The 25,700-nt window shown below is 41.1% G+C and overlaps 1 protein-coding gene across 1 annotated transcript in view; it reads left to right on the forward strand.

Annotated features, from left to right (window-relative positions):
- Positions 1–25,700, forward strand: part of LOC117226119 (follistatin-A) — a 105,157-nt gene that overhangs the window by 45,932 nt on the left and 33,525 nt on the right. The window contains exons 4-5 of the mRNA XM_076523281.1: positions 437–655; positions 4,259–4,495. Of these exons, the coding sequence (XP_076379396.1) occupies positions 437–655; positions 4,259–4,495 (456 nt within the window). The remainder of the gene's footprint in view (positions 1–436; positions 656–4,258; positions 4,496–25,700) is intronic.

The following is a 25,700-nucleotide window of genomic DNA, read 5'->3' on the forward strand; positions in this document are numbered from 1 at the left end:
ACAGGGTGTCCCAAAGTTATGGTACTTCCGGGAAATGAGGGATTCCTGAGGTCATTCGAAGTAACTTTCTCCTTAGCGTAAATGCAATCCGCGAGTTTGTTTACGACTTATTAACGAAAAACAGTGACCAATGAGAGGCAAGTCAGCTGGCGCGAGGCGGCCGAGCCAATGAGCGAAACTTGAGCTTCGTCCGCTCGTTGGCTCAGCCGCCTTGCGCCAGCCGAGCTGGCCTCTGATTGGTCAGTGTTTTTCGTTAATAACTCGTAAACGAAGCCGCGGATTGCATTTTCGCCGAGGAAAAAGTTGCTTCAAATAACCTGAGGAATTCCTGATTTCCCGGAAGTGTCGTAATTTTGGGGCAGCCTGAATGACTGACGCGGCAGTGAATGCGTCGATGCATCAGGCGTTTTCGTAACTTGGAAACGTTGTTTTGCAGAGAGCTGCGCGGAAGTGAGGTGCGAGGCTGGTAAAAAGTGCGTGGTGCGTAAGGGAAGGCCGCGGTGCGTCTGCAGCCCCGAGTGCAAGGCGCCGAGAGGCGGTGGTCCGGTTTGCGGAACGGACGGCAAGAGTTACAAAAATCTCTGCAGGCTGAAGAAACGCGCTTGCAAGAAGGGCAGCCACGAGCTAGCGGTCGCCTATAACGGCCACTGCCAAAGTGAGTATGTATGAATGTGATGGAATCATTATCACACGACCGCATTTGTAATTGAATCGCTGCCGATTGATCGATCCCGGCTCGTTTTTATGGAGCGACGCGCGTCGAGTAACAGGAGTTAATTCAATCTTCGACGCGGACACAAATGTGCATGCTTCAGCACTGCGCGTTCGGTTGATTTAACATTCAGCGCGGAAACCCCGTGCGGGATTATCGGCAGTATTCAAATGCAAAAATCGATTTAAGCCTTGGCTCTAGTAACTACTTCTAAATAGATACCTTGGGGCATCTCGTGTTAATGGTTTATAACTGTTTATAGACTCTATACGATGTGCAATCAACTATCAGCGGTCATCTTTTTAGGGGACGATTTCCGTATGCTGAACTGAAAATCAGCAAATTATCGGTAATTATTAGACTGCGGATCTTTATGCAAATTAAACATTATGTAAATAAAAAGTGAGATAGTAGTTTGTTTGCTTTCTTAATATGTACGTCTAATAGGTTGAAAATAATGTAACAGCGATCTCTTAGAGTCTCTTAGAATTTTTTCACTATTTCATGCTCCACCCATGCATTTTTCTTAGAAATGCATAAAATCCGCGGTCTAGTAATTATAGAATCTTCTGACTGACTTGCTAGATCACAAGAAATAGATCCTTAAAATTCATCAGTTGATAGCCTAGGCTAATCCTGTGCATTCAACACTCCTACTTTACACTCTTGCGCTGGAAGTTTATCGATAGATACCTGTGACCTCTAACACAATTGTTTACAGAATTAACAGTCTGTCGAAGATCATTGTTAATAATCTTGTTCAGTACGATGAACTTCGACGCGATGCAAAATATATTTATAACGCAAGGACACATCATTTTGTATGTCTAGCTAGTACCATTATTTATTTACTTGCTCGTTTCTGACTAAAAGTGACGCGCGTAACGCGTCATTTCAGCGCAAGAGGTTAATGGTTACCTCGCTGGGAGCTTTATCTTGAGGAGACCTACACCCAAGAGTTTAAAATTCATCAACAATCTCCAGTTTGATGTACTAGACACATGATCGTCGAAGTCTAGTGTCAAATAAATGGCAGTCGAACTCCGTTACCTCATTGAATAGCTGGCTGGAGACTTCGTCATCTCGACACCTACGCTCTAGACCTCCGACCCTAAAAGACCGTGGACTCTAAAATCCACCGATAATCTCCAGTTTGATATACTAGACACATGGTCGTCAAAGTCTAGTGTCAAACCAATGGCAGTCGAATTCCGTTACCTCATTGATTAGCTCGCTGGAGACTTCGCCATCTCGACACCTAGGCTCTAGACATCCGACGCTGCTAGACTAGCTTGATCCCTAGGTACTAACAGTTATTTAATTTCAATACTACCCCTTCCTCATTGCTAGACGCCTCAGTTTCGTATTATGAACCAGGTTCGTCCAGGTAGGGCTTTCGTAGGTCCTCGAACATCTAGTTAGACACCAAGTAACTAACAGTTATTTAATTTCAATACTACCCCTTCCTCATTGCTAGACGCCTCAGTTTCGTATTATGAACCAGGTTCGTCCAGGTAGGGCTTTCGCAGGTCCTCGAACACCTAGTTAAACATCAAGTCACGCGTACAGCCGGAGTCACGAGAAAGTGGGAGCGACGACAGTGTATGAGTACAACTCGTAAAGGGCATTCGTGTCAGTTCCTCGCTCACAGATTTCCCCATCACCGGAACTCTGGCTTATTTGGGGCGTGGCTTTGCTAGCACGCGTCTCGCGGTACTTGGCTCGCCGAAACTGGTTCGTACGAGCCGCGGCTTGGACATGCCTGGATCATAACTTCAAGGTAAGCGTCTGGCTCTAGCAGGGTACGTCTCTGGTCGCGCTGGTCTCTACAGGTCAGGCGCACGCACCGCTATTGTCGGACCTAACTTGTTTAGTCACCTCGACCTGCGACCTTCGTCGACAATTCTCCCATTTTAACCATCTCGAAACAAAGCTGAGATCTTTAACCCCCTATGGTTGGAACAGAATCGTCTCCTAAAAAGATGACCGTCAGCACCATTCTGTATTGTTACGATATTTTTATATGAAACGTTGATGCAGAACTATTTAATTTCGAATTCGTATGTATTAGGTCTACCGGAAAGTTCTGTCCGATAGTGTCACTTCAAGTTTCAATCCATATGTACATGTTGATTTGAGACATGTATGACTATCTGTCTTTATCATTGCATTTACACACATGTACTCTCCTAAATAAACTGAAACAAAGATGTCTCATGGCATTATTAACTGAGACGCGATCGTGAAAACATGGCTACCGATGATAATGCCAGACCACACATGCTGCTTTGGCGACTCGTCAGAAAATCGCAGAGCTAGGCTGGGAAATTCTGTCGCATTCACCATACTCCCCAGACCTAGCACCCTCCGATTGTCACTTGTTTCTCTCTTTGCAAAACTTTTTACTGAAAAAAAATTCAAAACTGAATCTGATGTCATTCAAGCACTAGTCGAGTTCTTCGCCTCTAAAAATAAATCATTTTTTCAAAATGGCATTTACAAGTTGCCATCACGCTGGCAAGAAGTCATAAGTAACGATGGAAAGTATATTCTACAATAAATATTATTAAATGTATGAAAATTGTGTTATATTTCAATTCAAAAACGGACAGAACTTTCCGGTAGACCTAATATTTGAAAAGCAACGCTCGCAATAGTTCGTTCAATATATACAAAGAATGATACGTATCTTTGTAACACTCCTTGCGTACTGGTTTCTGAAATAGTTTCTGAAATACAGTAATGCCTCTCTAATTGACGCTCAGATTGTCCACAAAAATGGACAATTTGGTAACAGGGGGTACGATTATTCGAGCCTTGCAGCTCGTTTGTATAATTGTTGACAGTCGGTAACTATAAAAACTAACTGCAAGGCTCGAATAATCGTATCTCCTCTTTCCAAATCGTCCATTTTTGTGCACAATTTGGGCGTCAATTAGGGAGACATTACTGTACCAGAGTACTGTGTACCGGGGTCTGTGCCACATTTTGGTCGAAACTCGGTTAACCCCTTGCGCTACGATTTCTTTCACAGCTACGTTGATTAACATTCGTTTGTCACCTATAAATTCCTACATCGGATAAATTGTTTATATTTAATATTTCCCGTACTTTACTTCGATGTTTGAATAGTCATGAATTTAATTTCGATTTATGAGATGAGAACGGCATCCACATTCGGTAGGCCATGATCCAAATCTTCGTAACTAGTCTGACACGATATCATAGAAGAAGGGGTTAACAGTATGATTCTACGATTTTAGTGCACTACTATTGTAGTAGTCACACTAGGTCCAGATATTCCCATTCATCAAGCTTACTCCGATCAGATAAGAGTTCCGCGTCTTACTACCGTAGCACGCGACTCGGGGGTAGCTCGGTAACGTCTGCGGGTAGAAATCGCGGGAGGGGTTCGCGTCAGCGCGAAAAAATAGGTGGCGCAGGGTAACGGGGGAAGGACGGGATGGGAGAGTGAGAGAGCAGCCAACACATTTATCACGGGGGCGGTTTACGACTGTGCGTAATAACGTGTAAAGTGTCGAGCAGGTTCGTGCGCACGGGTCCGATGCGGCCAAGGCCGGAGCTGCCTGTTGGACCAGAACCTGAGCCCGCACTGCGTGAGGTGCGCCCGCAGGTGCCCACAGCCGCCCCCGCAACAGCGAGCCGCCGCACGCCCCGTTTGCGGGGCCGACGGAAACACCTACAAGAGTGCCTGCCACCTGCGACTCGCCGCCTGCCGCGCAGGTCGCGCCATTCCCGTCGCCTATAAGGGCCACTGCAAACGTGAGTCTCTCTCCTTTTACTCTTCTTTTCTTTCTTCGTCTCTCGCTGCCTCTCTCTTTTCTTTATCCTCTCCATCTCCTTCTCTCTCTCCGTCTCCTTCTCTCTCTCTCTCTCTCTCTTTTACGTATCCCTCTTTCTATGTATCAGAGTTGAGCATTATTCAGATTGTTTCGAATAAATATGTATGTAAGATAATTATCCAAATGAATTCCTTTTAGTTGATTATTTTATTCATCATAAATTATTCTAATTATTCGAAGAATTCTTTATTCGAATGATTTTTTATTCGAATAATCCTTTATTCGAATGATCTTTTATTTGAGTAATTCCAAAATATTCTTTATTTGACTAATTCTCTATTCGAATAATTCGACAAATTCTTTATTCGTATAATACGACAAATTCTTTATTCGAATAATTCGACAAATTCTTCATTCCAATAATTCAACAAATTCTTTATTTGAATAATTCGAAAAGTTCTTTGCTCGTATAGTTCTCTATTCGAATAATTCGAAAAAGTGTGGGAGAATAAACCGTATTCAAATATAAACTTTTATCCAGATAAATTCTTATTCGATTGGAATATTTCTTCGGCAATGTCGCGAATACAATTTGATTCGTTAGTCTTTAACTTTTATCCGTTATCCGAATAAAATGTTGCCCAACTCTGCTGTCTACGTCTCTCTTTCTGACTATACATCTCTCTCTCTCTCTCTCTCTCTCTCTTTCTGACTACATCTTTCTTTCCCTCCCTATTTCTCTTTCTGTTCATGCCTCTCTTTGTCTCCTTATCTCCCCGCCTCCCTTTCTCCCGTTCCGTTCCTCTCCCCATCCCCTAACGACTTTACGACCCGTTGTTTCCCTGTCTCGATCTTTCTCTCCGGCTCGGCCCTCCCCTTCTCTCTAGCCTCTGTTTGCCTTTTCATGGGGTTCTCTTTGCCCTCTCTTTAGCCTCTCTTTGCATTCTTCTTGGATGTTTTTTAGTCGGTCTCGCAGCGCACCGATGCGTAACCCGTGACGGAATGCTCTCCGTTGAATAAACCGAAAGAGAAATCGTAAATATCGAGCGGGGAGCAAGCGTTCCGTTGCTGATACGAAGATTGTGTTTCGATGGGACCCGCTGGGGCTCCGAAGAGTCGCGGGTCGGGCTCGGAAGGAGGCAGGGCTTCGATGCTTGATCGAGGATCATCGATTTATTGATTCCTTTTCTTAGACCGTGGCACTTGCCGAAGCGCAATTTCCGTGCTGCTCTCGTTCCTCGCTTACGCAATCCTTGTTTTCTCAGGGGTTTTACTCAAAGAATTATCTTCGCGGTTTATCTCGATGCGTGTATCTTGATGGTTTATCTTGACTCGTTCACTACTCTATTGATCCTAGGTGGTGACACAGTTCTTCGTCCGCCTTTGTCCTTCTCGAGGTCCGAACTGTTGTACAGTTCCTTTATTACTTATATTATATTTTATTTTATTTTATTTCATTTATCTCTACAACTGTGGGTTTTGACCTGTAGATACTAATTGTATAAATATGAATGATAATAATGATAATAAATGGAACTTATTGCAAAGTTATAGCTCGTGATCATGAAATTATTGATGAACGTAACGTAAATCAATGTAACTGGTGCAAGAATTTGCATCGCATACAATTATTGTTTAAATTATTTAATCAGGGTTCGTGAGATCTACAAGCGTTGAGGAAGTAATCACTGTGTCAAACTTTTGCCGAGCTTAATGAATTTAACATCTGTCTGATTTTGATAAATTGTGGGTTGACGTGAACGTGTTAACATCCCTCAGAAACTAAGTGACATAATGATCGGAGTTCGAAGTATTTTTCCAAAAATATAAATATTGCAAACGTTCTTCATCTCAACAAAACGCTGAATTAATTCAGCCCGGATTTTAAACATCGCGCGACCACACAGTATCGCGCGTGGAAACCTGGAATCGAATAATTTGCACGTATATTTATCTTAATCAGTCGGCAATTCGTGTAAATGTGATCTCGGAGGAATTGCATTTTCATCAACGTTTACGCGTAAGTGTCGCGTCCTAGCGATAATAAAATCAGTTTCAGTGCTACTCAAAGATTAAATTATCCGTCGTGAAACGATCCGCGGTTTTCACCGGGTTTTCTGCTTTCTTTCGAAGGCACCTGTTGCTCCTCGCGTGGAAGAGCGATTAAACGCAGGAAATCGGGATCATGATATAGGGCGCCTCTCGTAAAACCAGATGGGATCAATGGATAACAAACTCCGTTCTATAGAACGTTTTATGATGCTTCAATCTGACAGTGTTCTTCAATTTCACAATAAACTCGTCGAAGATACTACAGTAAATTCTTATTGACTCTCAGATTGTGCACAAAAATGGACAATTTGAGAAAACGAGATACGATCATTCGAGCCTTCCGGCTCGTTTTTATAGTTGTTGAAAATCGATAAATATAAAAACGAGCTGTAAGGCTCGAATGATCGTATCTCGTTTTCTCAAATTGTCCAGTTTTGTGCACAATCTGAGAGTCAATAAGAATTTACTGTAGTATCTTCGACGAGTTTATTGTGAAATTCGAGCCTTCCGGCTCGTTTTTATAGTTGTTGAAAATCGATAAATATAAAAACGAGCTGTAAGGCTCGAATAATCATATCTTCACTTCCTCCAAATTGTTTATTTTTGTGTACAATCTGAAGATCAGTTACGGAGAATTTACTGTACTTCTTATATAGTGAAATCGATATTGATTTATCTATGCAACCTTTTTATCATTCTACGAGGTTTTCAAACATGAATTCCGACTAGTGTTTGGCCAGCAATCGATTACAAATTTTAATTCGATTAAACGATTCACGAAAACGATTAATGGTCGAAAACTCGACGATTGAATTAATCGATTGATGAAAGTGATCATCAATCGTCGATGGAGAAAATTTTATTAAATTCTTATTTTACTCGTTAATCTCGAACAATTGAAATATATGTAATCGTTAATTGCAATTAACGATTAACAGTAGTAATTCAATCGTTATTTGTCCATTAATTCAAGCTTCAGACAAAACAGTAGCCATATTCGACCACGTACGAAAACATCACTTATGGCAACATAAAAGTCACAGTATCGATCCAGTCGCGAAAATGCAAAAATCGCCAAAGTGTTGCACGTTTCCATTTTTTGTTTTCTTACGAAGGCATCGTACGAACTGTGCCGGGACACGATAGTGTTTTCTGCGCGAGAAAAAGAAATACGGGTCTGCATGGAAAAGAGACGAGCAGGAAAGGGTGAAGGACGAAGACGAAGGAGAAGACGAAAAAAGGGGGGGAGAGGGAAAGTTCAGTTCATTGGTGAGCGGCCGAGTAGCCAGACTGCCGCTGCTTTGCATCGGAATGTACCTTATTGTTGTCTGGTTTGCACAGTGCCGAATTCTTGTGACAGGTACCATAAAGTCACCGAGCAAAGTTATGCCTAAACAAGAGGTCCCCGGAGAATAACAAAATCATGGTCGCGCGCGAGTCTTCATCGAGGGCAACTTTCGAGCTCCGCTTTCCGAAACGTACCACCCACGCACGGTTGCACGTTGTTGTTTATACTTATCACGGGCGACAGATCAGATTGTTTCCAGTCGGACTAGCTGTGTTGCATCTTCTCTATTTTCTAAGTTTCAAAGCAATTTGCGACGTAAATGTGTCCTAAGCGTCGTTGTGTGGTCTTATTGTTATTATTTCTCGAATTAATCTGAATTTTTGGGAAAAATGAATGAAGCTTGAAAGATCGAAAGCAAAAAATTGAAATGCAAGTGTTTTTAATTGCAAATTATTGCCTCGATTTTAATTGAAATTAGCTCTTGTTCAATTTATTTGAAATCTTTCGATTAAAACATTAGTTCTGCATTTAAAGTAATTATTATTTTATAATCTTCGCAAGATGTAATCATATTTTCATTCAATTTCAATGTAAGACGTGAATTTTACATTAATTTGTTGAGAATTTGAAATTCCACGCTTTCGCATCGATTTCTTGAAAATCGTGTACGTTTAATTGTCGCTCCGATACAGCTCTGCATTTAAAATAATAATTATTTTTTCATCTGCAAGGTATAACAATGTTCTTGCCCAATTTCGATGTAAGATGCGTTTTTTTTTCACACTAGTTTGTCGAGAATTCGGAATTCCACGGTCCCGCGTCGATTTGTTGAAAATCGTGTAATTTCAACGACACGGCATTTTTACGGATCATTAGCTCCGCCCGGCGGTTCGTAGGATTACCTTCCGAGAAAGAAGAATAAGATCTTCCTTCCAAGAAAATCAAGCCTTTTTTAACGTTCTCGTTGCAGTGTATTCTTCTCGGCGCGTTTCCAGACTCTTGATCTTCCACCCGTCATTTTATCCTTTTTCCAGGGATAACAGATCTTGGCCGTGCACATATTCTAGGAACAACCTTGCGCTTCTTTCGGCCTCGCTTTTGTTGTCTTTGCCTTTTCCAGATATTCTTTTCCCACCGCCGCCTAGCAATTGATCTCGTTACTCTTCGCTCGTTCGACGAAGCAAGAACAGCCGCGTGAACAATATTGCGAAGCAGTTGAGCTTCGTACAAAATCAAAACGGACAGACGAAACTGTATCATTTCTTTCATTACCGCATTTATTCAAATGTCACGAATTGGCGATTCTAAAATAAATCGTACAGCAATTTTAGGAAAGTATTTCATTAAATAGGAATTGTTTCGATCCGTGAAAAAGTTTTCGGATGATTTGGAAAAATGAATTTGACCGTTGTATGTTTTAAATGTATCTAGATCTATTGTGTATTAATGGGGAAACAAATGAACCTTTCTATGTACACTAAAAAACATTGTACAGCTCAATTGTACAACTCAACTGTACAACAAAATTGTACACCAGAACCGTATCAACTCGAAAAGATTGTTTAACAAGTTGTTTAAATTAAATCATAGTATTTCGTTGGGTTCCCATGACTACATCCTGTCTCGCATAATCTAACGTCGATCATACCAGTTTTTCGACCTGGCTTCAATTTTACCCCAAGCCTCTATTAATAACTTTTCTCAAATCATTTTCTGATACGCGGTGCACGATTTTGGCCGTGGCTCACTATAGCTAACAGTCTCCGAGGCATGAAAAGCGAACTAAAAGTGTTCCGCGCAGCATTTAAATAGAAACATCAACCAGTTCCTATCAATGTTGATATAGTCCTCCGCCGTACGTGTTTCTAACATTGCTCCATTTAATCGCAAAACTAACAAGAACGGAAACCGACCGACCATAAAGTCATTTAATATAAACCGGTTCTCGTTCGATGCAATTTAAAACAGATTCCATCTAACAAGATATCAAAAATAACGACACTAGATTAGACGGACGCATCAGGAGCACTTTCACTTTTTCACAGAAACCAATCGTTTCGATACTCACGTAATTCCAGTAATTATATCATTTTTTGCTGTCACCATTACCCAGACATGACTCAACTTTCAGCAATGTTTCGAATCATCTCAACGTAGACATTCTAACGTAGAATGTCATTTTTCAAACAGCTTATGAGCTTTTTTTTCAAGATATCGAAAGCTTGTTTCGCATCGACTTTTGTGCATATATCTAGTGCAAGCTATAGACTGCACCGCATATTTTATTTCAAACCGGAATGCATAAAATTGTATTGGAAAATTTGAAGCGCTTCGTTGTTTCTGCAGACATATCTTCGGAGACCCGTCCCTTAATCATTTGAGTTATCAGATTTATAAATTAAATAATCAATATTCAATATTCGGATATATAATCTCAATATATAATAATATATAATAATATATATTATATTTTTTTTTTTAATATATAATAATATATAATAATATATATTATATTTAATATATAATAATATGTATTCAATATATTCAATTCAATTATATATATTCAATATATAATAATCAAAATTCAATATTAAATAATCAAATATTGTTATAAAATATTCTTCATTTTCAATAATTAAAGTCTTCGATGCATAACATTTCATTTCTAGTACTTTATGAAATGAATGGTTATCCTTCTGTGAACTAGATGAAAAAATGTGACGCCCTGAACCATATGATTTTAATTACACCCTGAACATTATCCATCTGCAAATATATAATTTCAATATGATTAAAACAGCGTTTAATCATACTTTTAATAAGTACAGGCCTCAATAAAACAAACATTGATGTATTAAAAATAAAAGAGTTGTTATTAACCCTTTGCGGTCGTAACCATTTCAACTCGAAATCCGAAATAGATTTTCTGACCTATCGAATTTCTATTTTACATAACCCAGTGCATCTTATACATACGAAACTGAATTTTGTGATTCGTGGAACAGTTGCATTTTCAGCAGTTTCTCAAATTACAATTATTTTGAAACGGTGCTTGAAACGATTTTTAACGGTGCCTTTGGAGTCACCACAAGGGGTTAACTTTCATATACTTGGAAATCCAAGCCGCTCGCGTTTACATTGCAACAAAATACTGCAGTTTTAAAACCGCTGGGGTTAATTTCACCCCGCACGGTTCGCGAAAGGTTAAGATCGGTAAAAGTTCACAAAAATTGCATGAAAAAAATGGATGATCCGACAGTTCTGTATCAGAGTACCGTTTTCGAGGCAAGCCTGCGGCGGCAGACTCGTGATCGGCCGCGAAACGGTTCGCCAAAGCGAACCGAGGATCGCTAAATAGACGGTCGCAGATTTTCGCGAAAATCCGTTAATTGGCCGGCCGGCTGGCGACCAGCTCCGGCCAACAGACGGAGGAACAAACAGCCGGGCAGACATGACGAAGCTAATAAGCTGTCTTCGCGAGTTTTTCGAGCGCCGTGGCCTGGCCCTCGAAGACGTATCGCGAGGAGGCACGATTTTTGCTCGGCATCTCCTCCTCCCCTCTCTCGTCTCACCTCGCGGCGGGCCGCGGCGCGGCGCGCCGGTGTGTCCGACATTGCGTGGATTCAAGAAGAAAAGGAGAGAAAGAAACAAAAGTAGAAAAAAAGCATCGGGAGGAGGCAATCGCAAGATCGTTCCAGGAAGTTCATCGACCGAGACGCGATCTGCCTGGCTGTAAGAGAGGACAAAAAAAAATGATAAAAAGACCGAAGACAGCTCGAGAGGAACAGAGAGGGACCGACCGAGACAGAGGGAGGAGAGAGAAAGAGAGATAGAGAGAAGGTGGAGAGCACCGGGGACGAGGAGAGGGAGAGAAGTATCGTTTTCTGCGTATTCCCTCGAAGAGAAGTCGTAATAAAGCCTGTAACTTTGGACATAAGATCGCCGATTGCAAGACTTGGCTGGCAGCCTTTTCCAATGTGGCAGCGACACACCGTCGAAAACGGTCACGCGAGCTGGTTGCAATCGTTGCGCCTGCTAATTACCCTTTGTCGCTTCGGCTTACAATGCCCAGCTTCCTAGCACTTCCGTCAGGGAAACGCGGCGAGTGAGAACTCTAACTGGGAATCGATCTTCCGGGACGAATTTGACTAATTGGGTGTCTTTGAGCTTTTAGAAACTTTCGCGGCTGGTTAGGAAACGATCTTGAATCGAATAGATGTGAATAATAATAACAATAACAATATAAACAATAATAATAACAATATAAACAATAATAATAACAATAATAGCAACAACAATAATATTATTTAACTTTTTGCACTGTAACAACGTGTAATATGAATGTTACTCGCGTCATCAAAATCGAAAGAAAATTTGATTCTTCCGTCAACAAACTTTAGTAATGAGAGTAAATGAAGACACGCGAGAAACACACAAAGATTGAGTGCATTAGAATCGTGGTGGCGTGAATCACGTTGTCGAAAATTTGGAGTTATGTCTTGAAATGTAACCCACGCGTGACAAAGTGTTAAAAGTGACGAGTGAGATAAATTGTAAAGTTATTATGAAATTATATGAATTATCTTTAGAATAAATTTAGTCAGCGAGCAGTACACGTGTCAACAAACGATAATACATTTTGTTTCTCACATCGAAGTAAACGTGACTCTCACCGTTATGATTGCGCGAGTGTGATTATCAATTGTCTGGTTGTATTCGAGAAATGATTTAAGAACGAAGGCGTGCTAATCGATACAGCCGTGAAAGATATCGTGTTACAATGGGTTAAACGTGGTAGAAATAGAGTAAATTCTCTCTAATTGACGCTTAGTTTGTGCACGTAAATGGACAATTTTGGAAGAGGAGCTACGATTATTTGAGCCTTTCGACTCGTTTTTATAATTACCGATTGTCGACAACTATGAAAACGAGCCGGAACTCCTCTTCCAAAACTGTCCATTCTTGTGTACAATCTGAGAGTCGATTAGGGAGAATTTACTGTACATTTAGTTGTACACGTATTTAATATAAAAACGCATTCATACGAACGCATCTTCGAAGTCACTTCTGCCGTGCAGCTTCAGTCCTGTCGCATCCGATTGAACGGGTATCAGGTAAAGCCGCCGCGAGCTAACCAGTTGGATAACTCTTCCGAGACCCATTAAAAATTGTTCGGCCTTCCGTCATTTCTCAGAGCCTATATTTGTGTATCATAACGAACATCAGCAGCAACTGGTTTGATCTAGTAAATGTACATTAGATCTGAATGGAATGAGGTCAGTTCTTGTACGTCAATCTAATGAATGACACTACAAAGTCGACAAGTAATGAACGAAATTATCCATCTCCTTTCGGAGTCGCTTTGACGAATATTTCACAGTAAACACTGCTTAGAAACAATCTCGGAGCAACCTCTAAACAAACTTCGGCTCTTATTTCTTGTCCTGCCAGCTCTGATACAGCCGCAGTCTGCTACGGCGACCGTCGTACGACGATATCTCCGAGACGTTCGCACTCAACAATCCAGAAGCGGCATCTCCATTAAAATTTCAAACTCGTTCGTACCAGGACCAAGAAAAGATCCGAATCTTTGTCCAAGAAAAAAATCAAACACAAAATTCTCCAGAAAATCAAATACAAAATTCTCCGAAAAATCAAATACAAAACTTCTTCAAAAAGTCTCTTGGAAGGCTATAAAGACCACTTCCAGTAGAACATTGTCCGAGCAATCGAAATACAAAATGGTGGAACCTGCATTAAATTTTATGGAAGTTTTTATTCGAAGTCGCGAGCGGTTTGGTAGACGGTATAGCCTGTGTTGCTGGTCCGATTATCAGGAAACGGAATCGGTAATGAGCGTCAAATGTTGCTCTCGAGTCTCTGATTGCCGCGGTAATAAGTGCGATCGCAGCCGATGTAGCCGGCCAGAAATATCAGGTTATAATCGATTCATCGAATTAAACTGTGCCAGCCTCTCGACGGTCGCACACGCGTTTCCGCCGCAAAAAAGAAAAAGAAAAAAAGAAACGCCGCCGATATGCGTTTCTGCCGTCCCGATGTTGATCGCTTGCTCGATTAGCAGGGAGGCCTTGCGAGCTCGCGCGCGCCATCGAGTGCATCAAAATAATGCATAAACATTGAATCAAAAACTCGTTAGTGCAATCAATCTCCGAAAAAAGGGTGTACAGAGTGGGAGGGGGAGAGAGGGAGAGAGAAAAAGACGGACATGTAACGAGAGCGTAACTCGAGGCCGTTTGAGGATAATCTGCGGTTTCGTCGTTGATTTACGGCCCGCGGAATGCCAAGGACACGCGAGCCGCGTTTTTCCCGTAATATCTGATCATTTTGTAAGCAACGTGTTTTCTTCTTGCTTACGTAAACGCGCGAAAACTGTTGGCCGCTGCGAAATTCGTGGTCGCAAATATTCGCGAGGCCTGCGGAAAGATATACGTCGATCGGATTTATCGGCGTGATCGCCGATTGTAGATCGCGAGGTGTGCAAATATCTGGACGGATTGCGTCGATTCTGCACCGAAATTCTCAACTACAGTCGTTGTGGAAAGTATTCGTGCACATTTTGAAGCGGAAGAATTTGTTTGAAAATTCGGCCAAGGTTATTTGGTCAAATTTTGTTAGATGATAGAACAACTAGCCTAAATATTTCTAGTCTAATGGCTGAAACATTGTTTTCGAAGATTGCAATTCGTTGGAAAGTGAAGAAAATGAAAAATTAATCTCTTTCGCGAATACTTTTCACATCGATCGTATGTATTTGCTTGAATCGCGAGACCATATTTCGAGACGATGCAATGAAACTCTAAGCACACGAATAATTGAGCCGTTTATTTTGAAAATGGCATAAGTCACTTTTTTCTTTTTTTTTAAATGAAAAGATACCGTTCAATTGTAATTAGTGTTACCATTAACTCGATCTTTTTGAAAAAGTGACTTATGTCACTTTCAAAATAAACGGCTCAATTAACAATTCTCTTGCGAAATATTTTTCTGTACAAATTGTTGATAGATAAAATTAGGCGGCACAGTATTGTGATTTGTGTTTCACGGTTATCTTTGCCGTCGCTACGAATTATCGCGAATACTTTAAGGGGGGGGGGGGGGTATTCTTTGTCTTCTGCCACTACTGGACAGTCGAGAATCATGCTGTGTTTTCTGCTTTCCAGAGAAAACCGAATTACATTCTTTAGGAAATTGTGTTTCTTTTCTTATGTCGTTGATGATTTGTGTACGTTGGACAACAGAAGAACGAAATTCGAAGATTCAAGCGTAGGAAGCACTTTAAGTAGAATAGTCTGTCTGACTAATAGACTGAAATTCGCAATAGACTCTTTCGCAAGTTCAGAGTTCGAGAAGAAATTGATTTACGATAGAGAATCTAATATAATTAATATAATTAATCTCATAATCAATATAATTAATCTCATCAGATTAATTATATACGATCCAGTGATTTTACTCGAATGTTAACGTCTTCAAATTAAAAAACCGTATATAGTACATAACCATCATAAGTACGTTCAAATCCACAATTTAGTGACCTGTCCATTATTACATAAAGTCTACGTTGAAAAAAGAAATTCGTTTCATTAACCAAAAGATCCAATGTAGCGAAAACAACATAAAACATCAACAAATTTTTGCGTTTACGCACAAAGTATACTTACACAATTAATTTTCCAGCCTCACCACGTATGAAAAAAGAGAAACAAGAATATCACTAAAACTCCATTTCGCATACGCATAAATTAAAAGTAAATTTCAAATAAGATAACTGCATAAAATGTATATGTGACTCGCTATTGTAATTCGTCTGTTCGCTAAAAACAGTGTAAGAAAAAACGGGATGTAGGATGAGCGTGGAGCTCGAACGGGGAATTTTCTTCGAGCATTTCCCGAAACCATGGGGCCCCTCGTTGGCAATGCCGCGCCGATAAAAAAATTTCTTGGACTCTCGTTTAGACGATGGCGAAACGCTGATCGATGCACACCGAATTTCTCGAGCCGGGAGTTATTTTTAGTCTGGGCGCGGTGGAAGGGGGCCGGTAAGTGTCGTAAACGTAAAAGACCGCGTGTCCCGGGTTCCAAACGTGCACGCGTTGCGTGGGCGCGTTCTGCAGCGTGCGTTCGTCGTGCGTGCGTGCGTGCGTTCGTCGTGCGTGCGTGCGTGCGCTCGTACGTGCGTACGGTGAACGACCGGAGGGCAAGGACGCCACAAGGACACGCCCTAACACACGTCCAAGCAAGCGGAGCCGCGCGACTCGCTCGTTTGCACGTGCACGCGCGTCAACCCTTTTCCGCGTCCAGCACTCCCGTCCCCGCCGAAAATGTTTAAACAAACTGCAAGCTTCCGGCACTGCGATTAAGGTAGAAACGTACTAATGTCGCGACACGTGAATTCATGTGATATTCGATGAGTCCGCGCCTGCGTATCTTTATTGCTTCAAATCTGTTAGAAACGGAGCAGGATCGCGTCACGTGATTTCATGGGACTTCGCGTGACAGCGAAATAAACGTTGGGGTACCGATCATGACTTTAACAACTCTCCCCAATTTAAATCGATGCAGTGGAACCTCGATCATCCGGTTCATCAATATCAGTTATTATCAATATTATTTCATATTATATATTATTATTATATATTAATTATTATTAATAATAATATATTAATTATTATATATAATAATATATTAATTATTATATACAATAATATATAATATGAAATATAATATTGATAATAGCTGATATTGATGAACCGGATAATCGAGATTCCACTTATTAATATTATATATGTTTGTATATATATATATATATATATATATAATATATAATATGAAATAATATTCTAATCTCTTTAATTTCTATATCTCTAATATATATATTATATTTTTTTTTTTCATATTATATTTCATATCAATATTATTTACATACTTTTTATCTGCGATTAGCTTAATCAAAGGCGAATCGTATACAGAACGATTTATTGCACAAATCAATATGGATTGTTCTTTCATGCGAACATTTATGTCGCTCTGTGTTGCTCGGATAATCGAGGTTCAACTCTATCTGGACAAAAGTGTTTGAACAATGGAAAACGTGGGGTTTGTAGGATATTTAAATGTAATTTATTAAGAATGAACTAAATATTACGGTACCAGAGCTGTAACATAAATAAAATGCAATGGCGGACATCTGTTTTCTTTCTAAATTAATAAGGGTACAAAAGTATGTGAACAATAGGACACTTATTTTTTTTTGTGACACAGGGCAAGCACATAAGATATCGGACACTTAAAAATAATTGATCAATGATAAAATAGGATTGTGGTACCACGTAGTTAATTGCATCTTATAGTACATTTATATCAATTATATAACATCGAGACGATGTTGAACATAGAAAGGACAAAATTTTGATTAATATGCATCTGGATCAGAATATTCTTCGCATCTTCTGAACTATCAGTTCAATCACTTCAGACAGAGATCATGACGATCGATCGTTTATTTTAAATATTAATTGGTCCTATCTCTTTCCGTCTTGCCAGATTATAAAAATTGTTCAATTTATTTGACCGTATAGAATTTTTCAATGAAATTATCGCAATCGAAATTCTTTGGCTTATCTTGATTTTCACATCATGTTCTCAAGTCAAACATTTGTTCCGATTAATTTTATGTAACAATTTATATGAACTCCATTGGTTTTCTTACGGATTATAAGCATAATATATATGGAACTCTATTTGCCATTACTTTCACGTTGAAGATGGTAAATCTTTTCAACCGAAATGTTTAATTCCTTCGTTGATGCTCAGATTGACGTTAATCCTTAACCGGTACCATGATTTTCACCGAAATATATCTAGTATACCATATATCATTGTAGACCCAAAATAGAAACATCAAAAATATGTGTTAAGCTGACTTTATATAAATCATCCATTGTATTTTATTTGCGGCTGGTTGATTAAATAATAAAAACATGGGAAATGAAACTTTTATTAGAAAATGAAATCGAAATACAATCGAATGTTAAAAATACGTTGTTGTTGTATCGGGCCAAGTGTTTTGATTTAACACTGAACCTACCGCGGTCAAAGTGGACCGCTTTCTTATTTTGCAATTCTGCAAAGTTCCGAGACTCTTTCGTGGAAAACGCTCGAATAAGTTATATTATTGGAGCAAGTTTTATAATAAAAGCTTTACAAATTCCAAATAAATTCGGTCTTCTCACTTTTGTGAAGCAGCACGTTCCAGTTAGTATTACTGCTTGGTAGGTTTAGTGTTAACAGATCCAGGGTTTAGCTACTGGTAGTTCTATTATTTCGCCATAACAGTGCACGTCATTGTGGCTGGCACTCTCCGCGCCACTTCCGCCGACAGGAGATCGGCGAACGACCGGAAGCCAGACGATAATTAGCGACGAAAGAGAAGTCGGCTCACGTTGGTTGTTGCGGATTGCCGCTGTACTTTTTTGCGGTTCTTCGATTCGTTTGATGGACGCGTCGCGAAAGTACGGCGAACCGTGTCCTTTCGGGCGAATTCAGACGAAATCTCGTGGAAGAACGTCTGGAACGATCTGTCCGTGTCGATGGCCGGGTTCTGCGGCCGAGGATGGCTCTCGGTCGCGGTGATTCACAAGACGATCACGAATTTTCTGCGCTCAAAAATCGGGTATCTTGCATTCCTTAACCCTTAAATGCATAGAGTCCCAAAAATGAATCAATAACTTTTTGCGCGGATACCCGACAACAGTTTTGACATCGATACATTTGGTTGAATGGCAGTGATTCCTTTGTCCATTGACTTATCAAAAATTAACTAAAATAATGACATTTGACTTCAATATTTGTATCTTTCTGACGTTATACCAATTGGCGCGCATTTTTGATAGCGGGTTCATTTACGTACTTTTGGAAGTGGATTATTTAGAAATATTTTGGTGTATTCGTTAAACAAACAATATTTTCTAAAGGTAAGGCTCTTATTTATTAATTTGCTAGTACTTTTGTCTATATTCCGTAACTATCATGTGTATGGAGGGCTTATTTCGTGTTGATGCAAAAATGGGACAACATGCACTAATGGTAATAATTACGACATGTATTTAGTACTATGCTTCCTTTATTGGTTTTGTTTTGGTGTGGTATGCATGTGGTTTATAATTTTGTTATAGATATGTCATACTAACTAAAGAATTTTTATGTCTATTTTGCATAGTGTACCAAAAATGAATCATTAATATTTTTCAATAAAAACCCTATAAGATATGACTTATAATTTTTTTTAATATTTTTCCCGATTTCCACTCATTTGAAAAATTATAACCCTATTTTTTAAATAAAATTCATTAATTCATGCATTTAAGGGTTAATATATCGGACCGTTCGGAAAGTTCTCCGTTTTGCAAAGAAATTTCGACTTCGAAGGGCGTTAAAAAGTATTTCGCCAATAGAAGCAGAACTTCTACGAGCATAAGATTCCAAAGCTACCAGAAAAGTTATGGAAAAGTATTTCTTTTTTGCTCTGAACGTTTAAAAAAATATCGCCCTTCACTATCTCGTGAAAAAATGAAACAACTTTGACAACTTCTGTAAATATTTTAATACGCGGCCAACCGAAATCATAATAATTGTATCGCGGTTCTTTATACATTTTTGGTACATGTAATAAGCACTCCACTACCATTCTGCATTTATTACAAGGAATCTCGTAGACGATGCAAGAAATTCTTCAGTCGTTTTTGTAAAATTGTCGGTTTCCAATATCAATTTACTAAAATTCAATTTTTGATCATCTATTCTTGTAAAGTCTAATATTGAATCTACGATTTTTATTTTAAAAAGACACTTCCGTAGAAAATAATTGAATAAATTCCGGAAATCGACAGTAAAAATTTTAGGAAATTTGACAGAATTCAGTCTTGTGTTATTCTTAGTAAAGCATCACGCATCTGGGTAACTAACTGGTAATTAATTTGAATAGCGAGTATCGTTCATTTCATTTCTGGCTTTCATCTCGCGTCGCTCGACATTCTATTTCGAAAAGTCGTCGATCATAAATGATGCCATCGGCATTGGAGCCACTTCGATAAGTCGAAAATGGTTGCGTCAGGGATATGATAGTTGAAGAAAAGGTTGCGACGACCGTTTGTTTGTCTTTCGTAAACCGTCCGCGAAATGCCAAAGGCGTAACCTGTAGAAAAAGTTAATGAAATTTGAAGGGGGTGATCGCGATGATCCGAGAACGTGAATCAGCAGAATTATGCGAGAAGTTTAATCCGCCATGACGTAACATGATTTCGCGGGTTTTCTCTAGAAAAAGATATGACTAACTTGTAGCGTGAGTAATCCGCCGTGGGTGGAAGGTGAGAATTTCAAAAACAAACGCGTCCACGCTCGCGGATTCCCTATTTTTATGTTTTGGCGACGAGAACTTTTATAGGATCCTGGAAATCCTTTCGGATCCATTGTTCTTCCGAAAATACACTTCCACAAACCAGACGAGCTCGCTTTCGCCTGCTAATTGATTGCTCTCGTGTCTAGACTGAAGCAAAGGCTTCTATAGACTGATATGACCAAACGACACGATATTTTTTAAGTATTTTCAATGTCAATTATTTGGCTCAAGATTAGGTCAGAGTTACTTTTAATATATATTACGTGGTGTAAGCAGAGTTGAACATTTTTTGGATTGCTTCGAATAAATATTTTTATTCAAGATAATTCGTCATATATTATTCTATCTATTTATTTTCTTTATTCGAATAATTCGAAAAAGTAATATGGAAGAAATAAATCGATAAACTATGAACAAAAACTGTACATCCTATCATTTTTATTCAAATCGATTATTCTCCGTATGGATTCCTATACGAACAAATTCTTATTCGGATAAATTTTTATCTAAATGAATTTTTATTCGATAGTGTCGAATAAAATTTTGTTCGAATAAGAATTCATTGGGATCAGAATTTATTCGTACAGGTGTTCATACGGAGAATAATTCATTCGAATAAAAATGATAGAATATATACGATGTTTTTTTCGTAGTTTATCGATTTATTTCTTTCACGTTACTTTTACAAATTATTCGACTAAAGAATTGTTCGAATAAGGAATACGATGTTATTATTATCGAATAATTTCAATCAGTTGAAAATAATGCAACGTTATTTTTACATTTTTCTTTTCTATTGGACCAAATCATTTCTGTCAGAAATACGTAAAAATCGGCAGTCTAATCATCACAAAGCCGTGATACGAATCGTACAGACTGAAAATTAAACACTCTGGTTTATTCTCCGAGCAATAAATTCCCAATTGGCCTCGATGTATCCAAACAAGAGCCATTCTAGTTTGTGCAAACATCTGGTTCACAATAGCCGTTCCGCAAATATTTTCGATCCTTGAACATGCACAGTTCGATTCTACGTATCCGAGCACGCATTCGGCCGCGAAACCTTCGTAACGCCGTCGATCCAGAACCGGAAGAGGATCGGAGAAGATCCAGACGCGATCTCTCGCTTCCAGAATCGCAGCCCGCCGAAATTAATCGAGTCGTTCGCCGCTAGTCGCTAACTCTAGACTATAAACTTTCGAATCTAAAGCAGCAAACGCATCGGAGACTTATTTGCATATCGCGGAGAGCTCTCTTCCCGATCCCGGGGAGCCGGTGTAACCGCGGCGGAACGTTACGACCATCTAAATCGGGACTTCGTGCAACAACAAACTATTCTGATCGCATCTCGGGCCGAGAAAGCTTAGGTGCTCGCTCGCAGAATTCTTCGCGGGAAAATAAAGCAGCGTAACGTCGCCGAGGACATCGTTAACCTAGAACTCTAGCAGGACCTTGATCATGGTCGCCTAAAAACTCCCGTATGTCTGTTTCACTTCGAAGCCACCTAGAGATGATCGAAAGTCGTCATTCATCCGGCGTCTATTATTCTTGATTCTTGGAACAACTTCCGCGATGCGGCGGATCGAACACGATCAATTATCCCGTGAGATGTAAGCTCGAAAACGAAGCAATTCGTCTTGCGATATTCTATTTCGTTGGAGATTAACGAAGCGGGCCAGGTGCGCCGTGTAAACTTCGTCCCGTGGAGCTAATTTTGAGATGGAGGTGTTCCAATTCGTTTCAGCTTGTTGTTCTTCTTCTTTCAATTTGTTTTCTGTCGATTCAGCTTGCTTTGTCTTCTTTCATTGAATCCAATTGTTAACAGACAATGGTTCGTACGCGATGAATTTTGAATTGGCTGTACGTTTTATGCACTCGTGGCAAAAATAAATAGATCAATATTAAAACGATAGACGGATTAAAGGAATGCAGGAACTCGAGATTGTTCGGATTGTTAGGCGAAGAGAGACATTTTTATTTATCTACTGTCTCGTACAATCGATGAAAACAAAGATGCACTATAAGCCTTTGAAAAGGGTTTGCGAAGCAGAGTTGGCGAAATATGAGACTTCAAGATAGCCAACGAAGGCCGATCTTGTGTGCTCACCGGTTACTTTCGAACATGCTTTGGAACAAGGAAAAGTTCTAGTCGTATTGTTAACACTTCACAGGCCGCGCGGTTTTACGAAAAACCTTCACGGGGAGCCGGCATTTTTTCCTTCAAATAAACAAAATTATAAGAAAATTACAGTTTGTAAATCAGCGATCAATTGTCAGGTAAACTTTTCGAATATTTAAATTTAAATGCTGAGAATGCGTTCGTGACGAAAAGCTGCAGATACAATACAGTACAATAGGTGCCACCCTGTGGCAAGCTAGCGGCCGGTAAAGTGTTAACACTAAGCTCGTAAATAGTATTTCAGATATCTTATTTGACAACTGTTAAAGTAATGAATACGCTGCCATGGGAAATGACTGTATAAACTCTCTTATTCCAGCACATCGTCGTCGTCATCGTCATCGCCTTGGTAGACTCGGTACCAACTCCATAATTGAAATCAAATTAAAGGAACGCGAATATCGCAAACTAAAACATGCTATCTGATCGAAGTCAAAAGAATCCATTCTCTTCTCTCGAGGCAAGTTTTCAGCTACGACGCAGACAAGTGCACCGTGAAAGAGTTAACACTAAATTTACGGATCGCGTCGCAATCGCGTGTCAACGTGGACACATTTATTGAAATTCTATGGCGAATTTATTCGATATTATTTGACACGATAAAAAATCGCTAAAATTCTGGATAAATGCATGTTATTTTTACGAAGCGATATAAAAGGCAGCTTGCTCTAAGTGCAGCTGCGTGAACCCAGTCCGAATGTTTCAACTAGGATGAGCGAAGTTTTTGGAACGCGATAGCGATAGCAAACAAGATTTTCCAGAGCGAATAGCTCGTCCCCCGTTTCTACGGCTGTTCCTCCCGTTCGTTCGGTTCGTCTTCGACACGGCTCACCTCTGGTTCGGCGGAACAGGTGGGTCGCACGAGGTCAGACGTTTACCCGTCTGAGAAGAGGGTAGAGAGAGAGAGAGAGAGAGAGAGAGAGGCGACCGGTAGATGCAAAGAAGGTTGAGTACCTCGCACGAGAAGGCCTCGTGGCACGACTGCACGAGGTATGCCATACGTGCCGTCTTTTTCGACTGCTTCTCGCCGGTCGGAGAGGGACGGAAGGAGGCGCTGATACAGGCAAGCGCGAGCAAGAGAGGAAACGTCGACGACCGGGGAACCAGAAGGGAGTCCTCCATATGCAGGGAGGAAAAAGGAGGAAGAGGAACACCAGGGGAGACGGTTAGACGAGGAGAAACAAGAAGATGATAGCGACGAACCAGAAGAAGAGGAAGCGAAAGGAGAACGAGCCGGTGGAAAAGACAGAGGAAACGAGAACCAGAAAGAGGAAGAGAGAAAGAGAGAGAGAGAGAGAGAACAGCAAGGTTTATCCGAGATTCCATGCGAGAGATTTCGTCGAGAACTGGCTTCAACCAGCACCCCATTGATATTTCGATCGAGAAAATTGCTCCGATCGCTAGAAAACTGCAAAAGAAGAAGCCATGCACCATGGGCATGGCACTTGGCAGAAAATGTTTAAATATTGCGCACTGTTCAGGAAAGTGAGACGTTCGTGAATTTCATTCGGACGATTTATACGCTCCAGCATCGAAGATTTGGCTAACGGGGATCCAAGAAAGAAACACAATAGTTAGCCAATTCTTGTTAGAGCACCAGGCGAAACATTCGCGACTATTCAATTATGATGAGCGATGCGATTTCGTGCAGTGCACCAAGGTCCAAAGATGGAAGGTCCGAAGAGATCGGTAATCTGTCAAATCTTCGCTATAATTGTCCCAATAAAATATAATAATAATTGTCTCTATAAAATAGACGCACACGATTGTCTCGATAAAATGGTCGCGTTTCCTGTTTATTTCGCGGACAGCATTGTCGCGCCCAGAAGCATGGTAGAGGATTCTCAAATCGGTCTCTGTAGCGTATGAAGATACAAAAAGCTAAAAATAAATCGTACGGACTTGGACGACCCAGTGTAAACAAGATCGCAGACGAAAGGTGCGGCTCTCGGTCTTGAAGTAGGAAGCTCTCGAAACAGCGCGTTACAATCTCATCGGCTCTTCTCAGCGCCGATGGCCCAGTGATCCCGGGGCTGTGAGACATTCCGACAGCAGGCTGGAGCCGCGTAGTTGCGATTTCCGTTAAAAATCCGTCCGACATCGAGCCGAGCCTTCTCTCGCGAAGGTTTAATGGGTATAACATAGTGCCATTTGAAGCGATCAAACATTTCTCGTTGCCGGGTTACTAAGTATTCACCTGGGTACTTCCAGCTGGGAGCCTAGGCTCAACCGTACTCCTCCCCTTGAGACGTCAAACCGCCTCGCATGGTTGTTTTCGAAACTCGCTGGCTTCCTCGTGGAGGAGCAGCAGCTCCGGGGCGCAGTGTTCCTCGTCAGCAACGCTACACACGCTGGCGCGGTGTCTGGTCACCGGCGCGGCGCGGCGCGGCATGGTGTGCCATGGTGTGCCATGGTGTGCCATGGTGCGGCTTGGCGTGGCGTGGCGTGGCATGGCGTGGCGTGGTGTGGCGTGGCGTGGCTTGGCGTGGCGTGGCATGGCGCGGCGTCCATGCCAAGCTCCTCTTTTTTCGCCGGGCTTGTGCAAGATCTGGCGTCTTTGTTTCTCCGCTCGGGGGCCCGGCGTTTCACCCAGCCGAATCGGACTCTCTCTCGCGGCGCGTCTCTTCTTCTTCTGCCCCGCCGGCCCCTTTGGCCCCCTCTTCTTCAGCTTCTCTGCTCTCGAGTCTGTTCGGCCTTTCGTTCGTCCATTCGTCCGCTCGTTCGCCGGCTCGTACGGAGTTCCCCGCAACCATATCAACGTCCGCGCGTCCGCGTCTCTCGACATCGACATTCACCGACGCATGCCCCCAGTTGGATCCTCTCTCTTCGTGGTCCCGCGTGGTCCCGAGGATCCGAGTCCAGGGCCCTCCTCCCATTGGCCACGCTCGCACCCTGCGGTCTGCACGCTGCCAGCAGGTCCACGGCCACGGCGTCGTCGTCCCGTCGCGCCGCGCCGCACGCAAACCTTGTGACTTTCGCGGGGTGAAACAGCAACAATTTCACCACATAATTGACCACTTGCTGCAGCGTGCTGCACATCACAGCTCGGATGGAGAGCTGTGTGACAAGCGCTCTCCGGCGTACACGAAACACGCTCTAAGCGATCCCTTTCTTCTCTCTCTCTCTCTCTCTCTGTCTCTCTTTCTCCCTCTTTCTCTCCTCCTTTCTCTCTCTTCCTCTCTTGCTGTCTCCCTTCGCGTCTCTTCTTCGTATCCTCGGTCCACGCCGGATCCGATATCGCGTGACCA

This window comes from Megalopta genalis, chromosome 6 (assembly GCF_051020955.1).
Source record: "Megalopta genalis isolate 19385.01 chromosome 6, iyMegGena1_principal, whole genome shotgun sequence".
NCBI classification, from domain to species: Eukaryota; Metazoa; Arthropoda; class Insecta; order Hymenoptera; family Halictidae; genus Megalopta; species Megalopta genalis.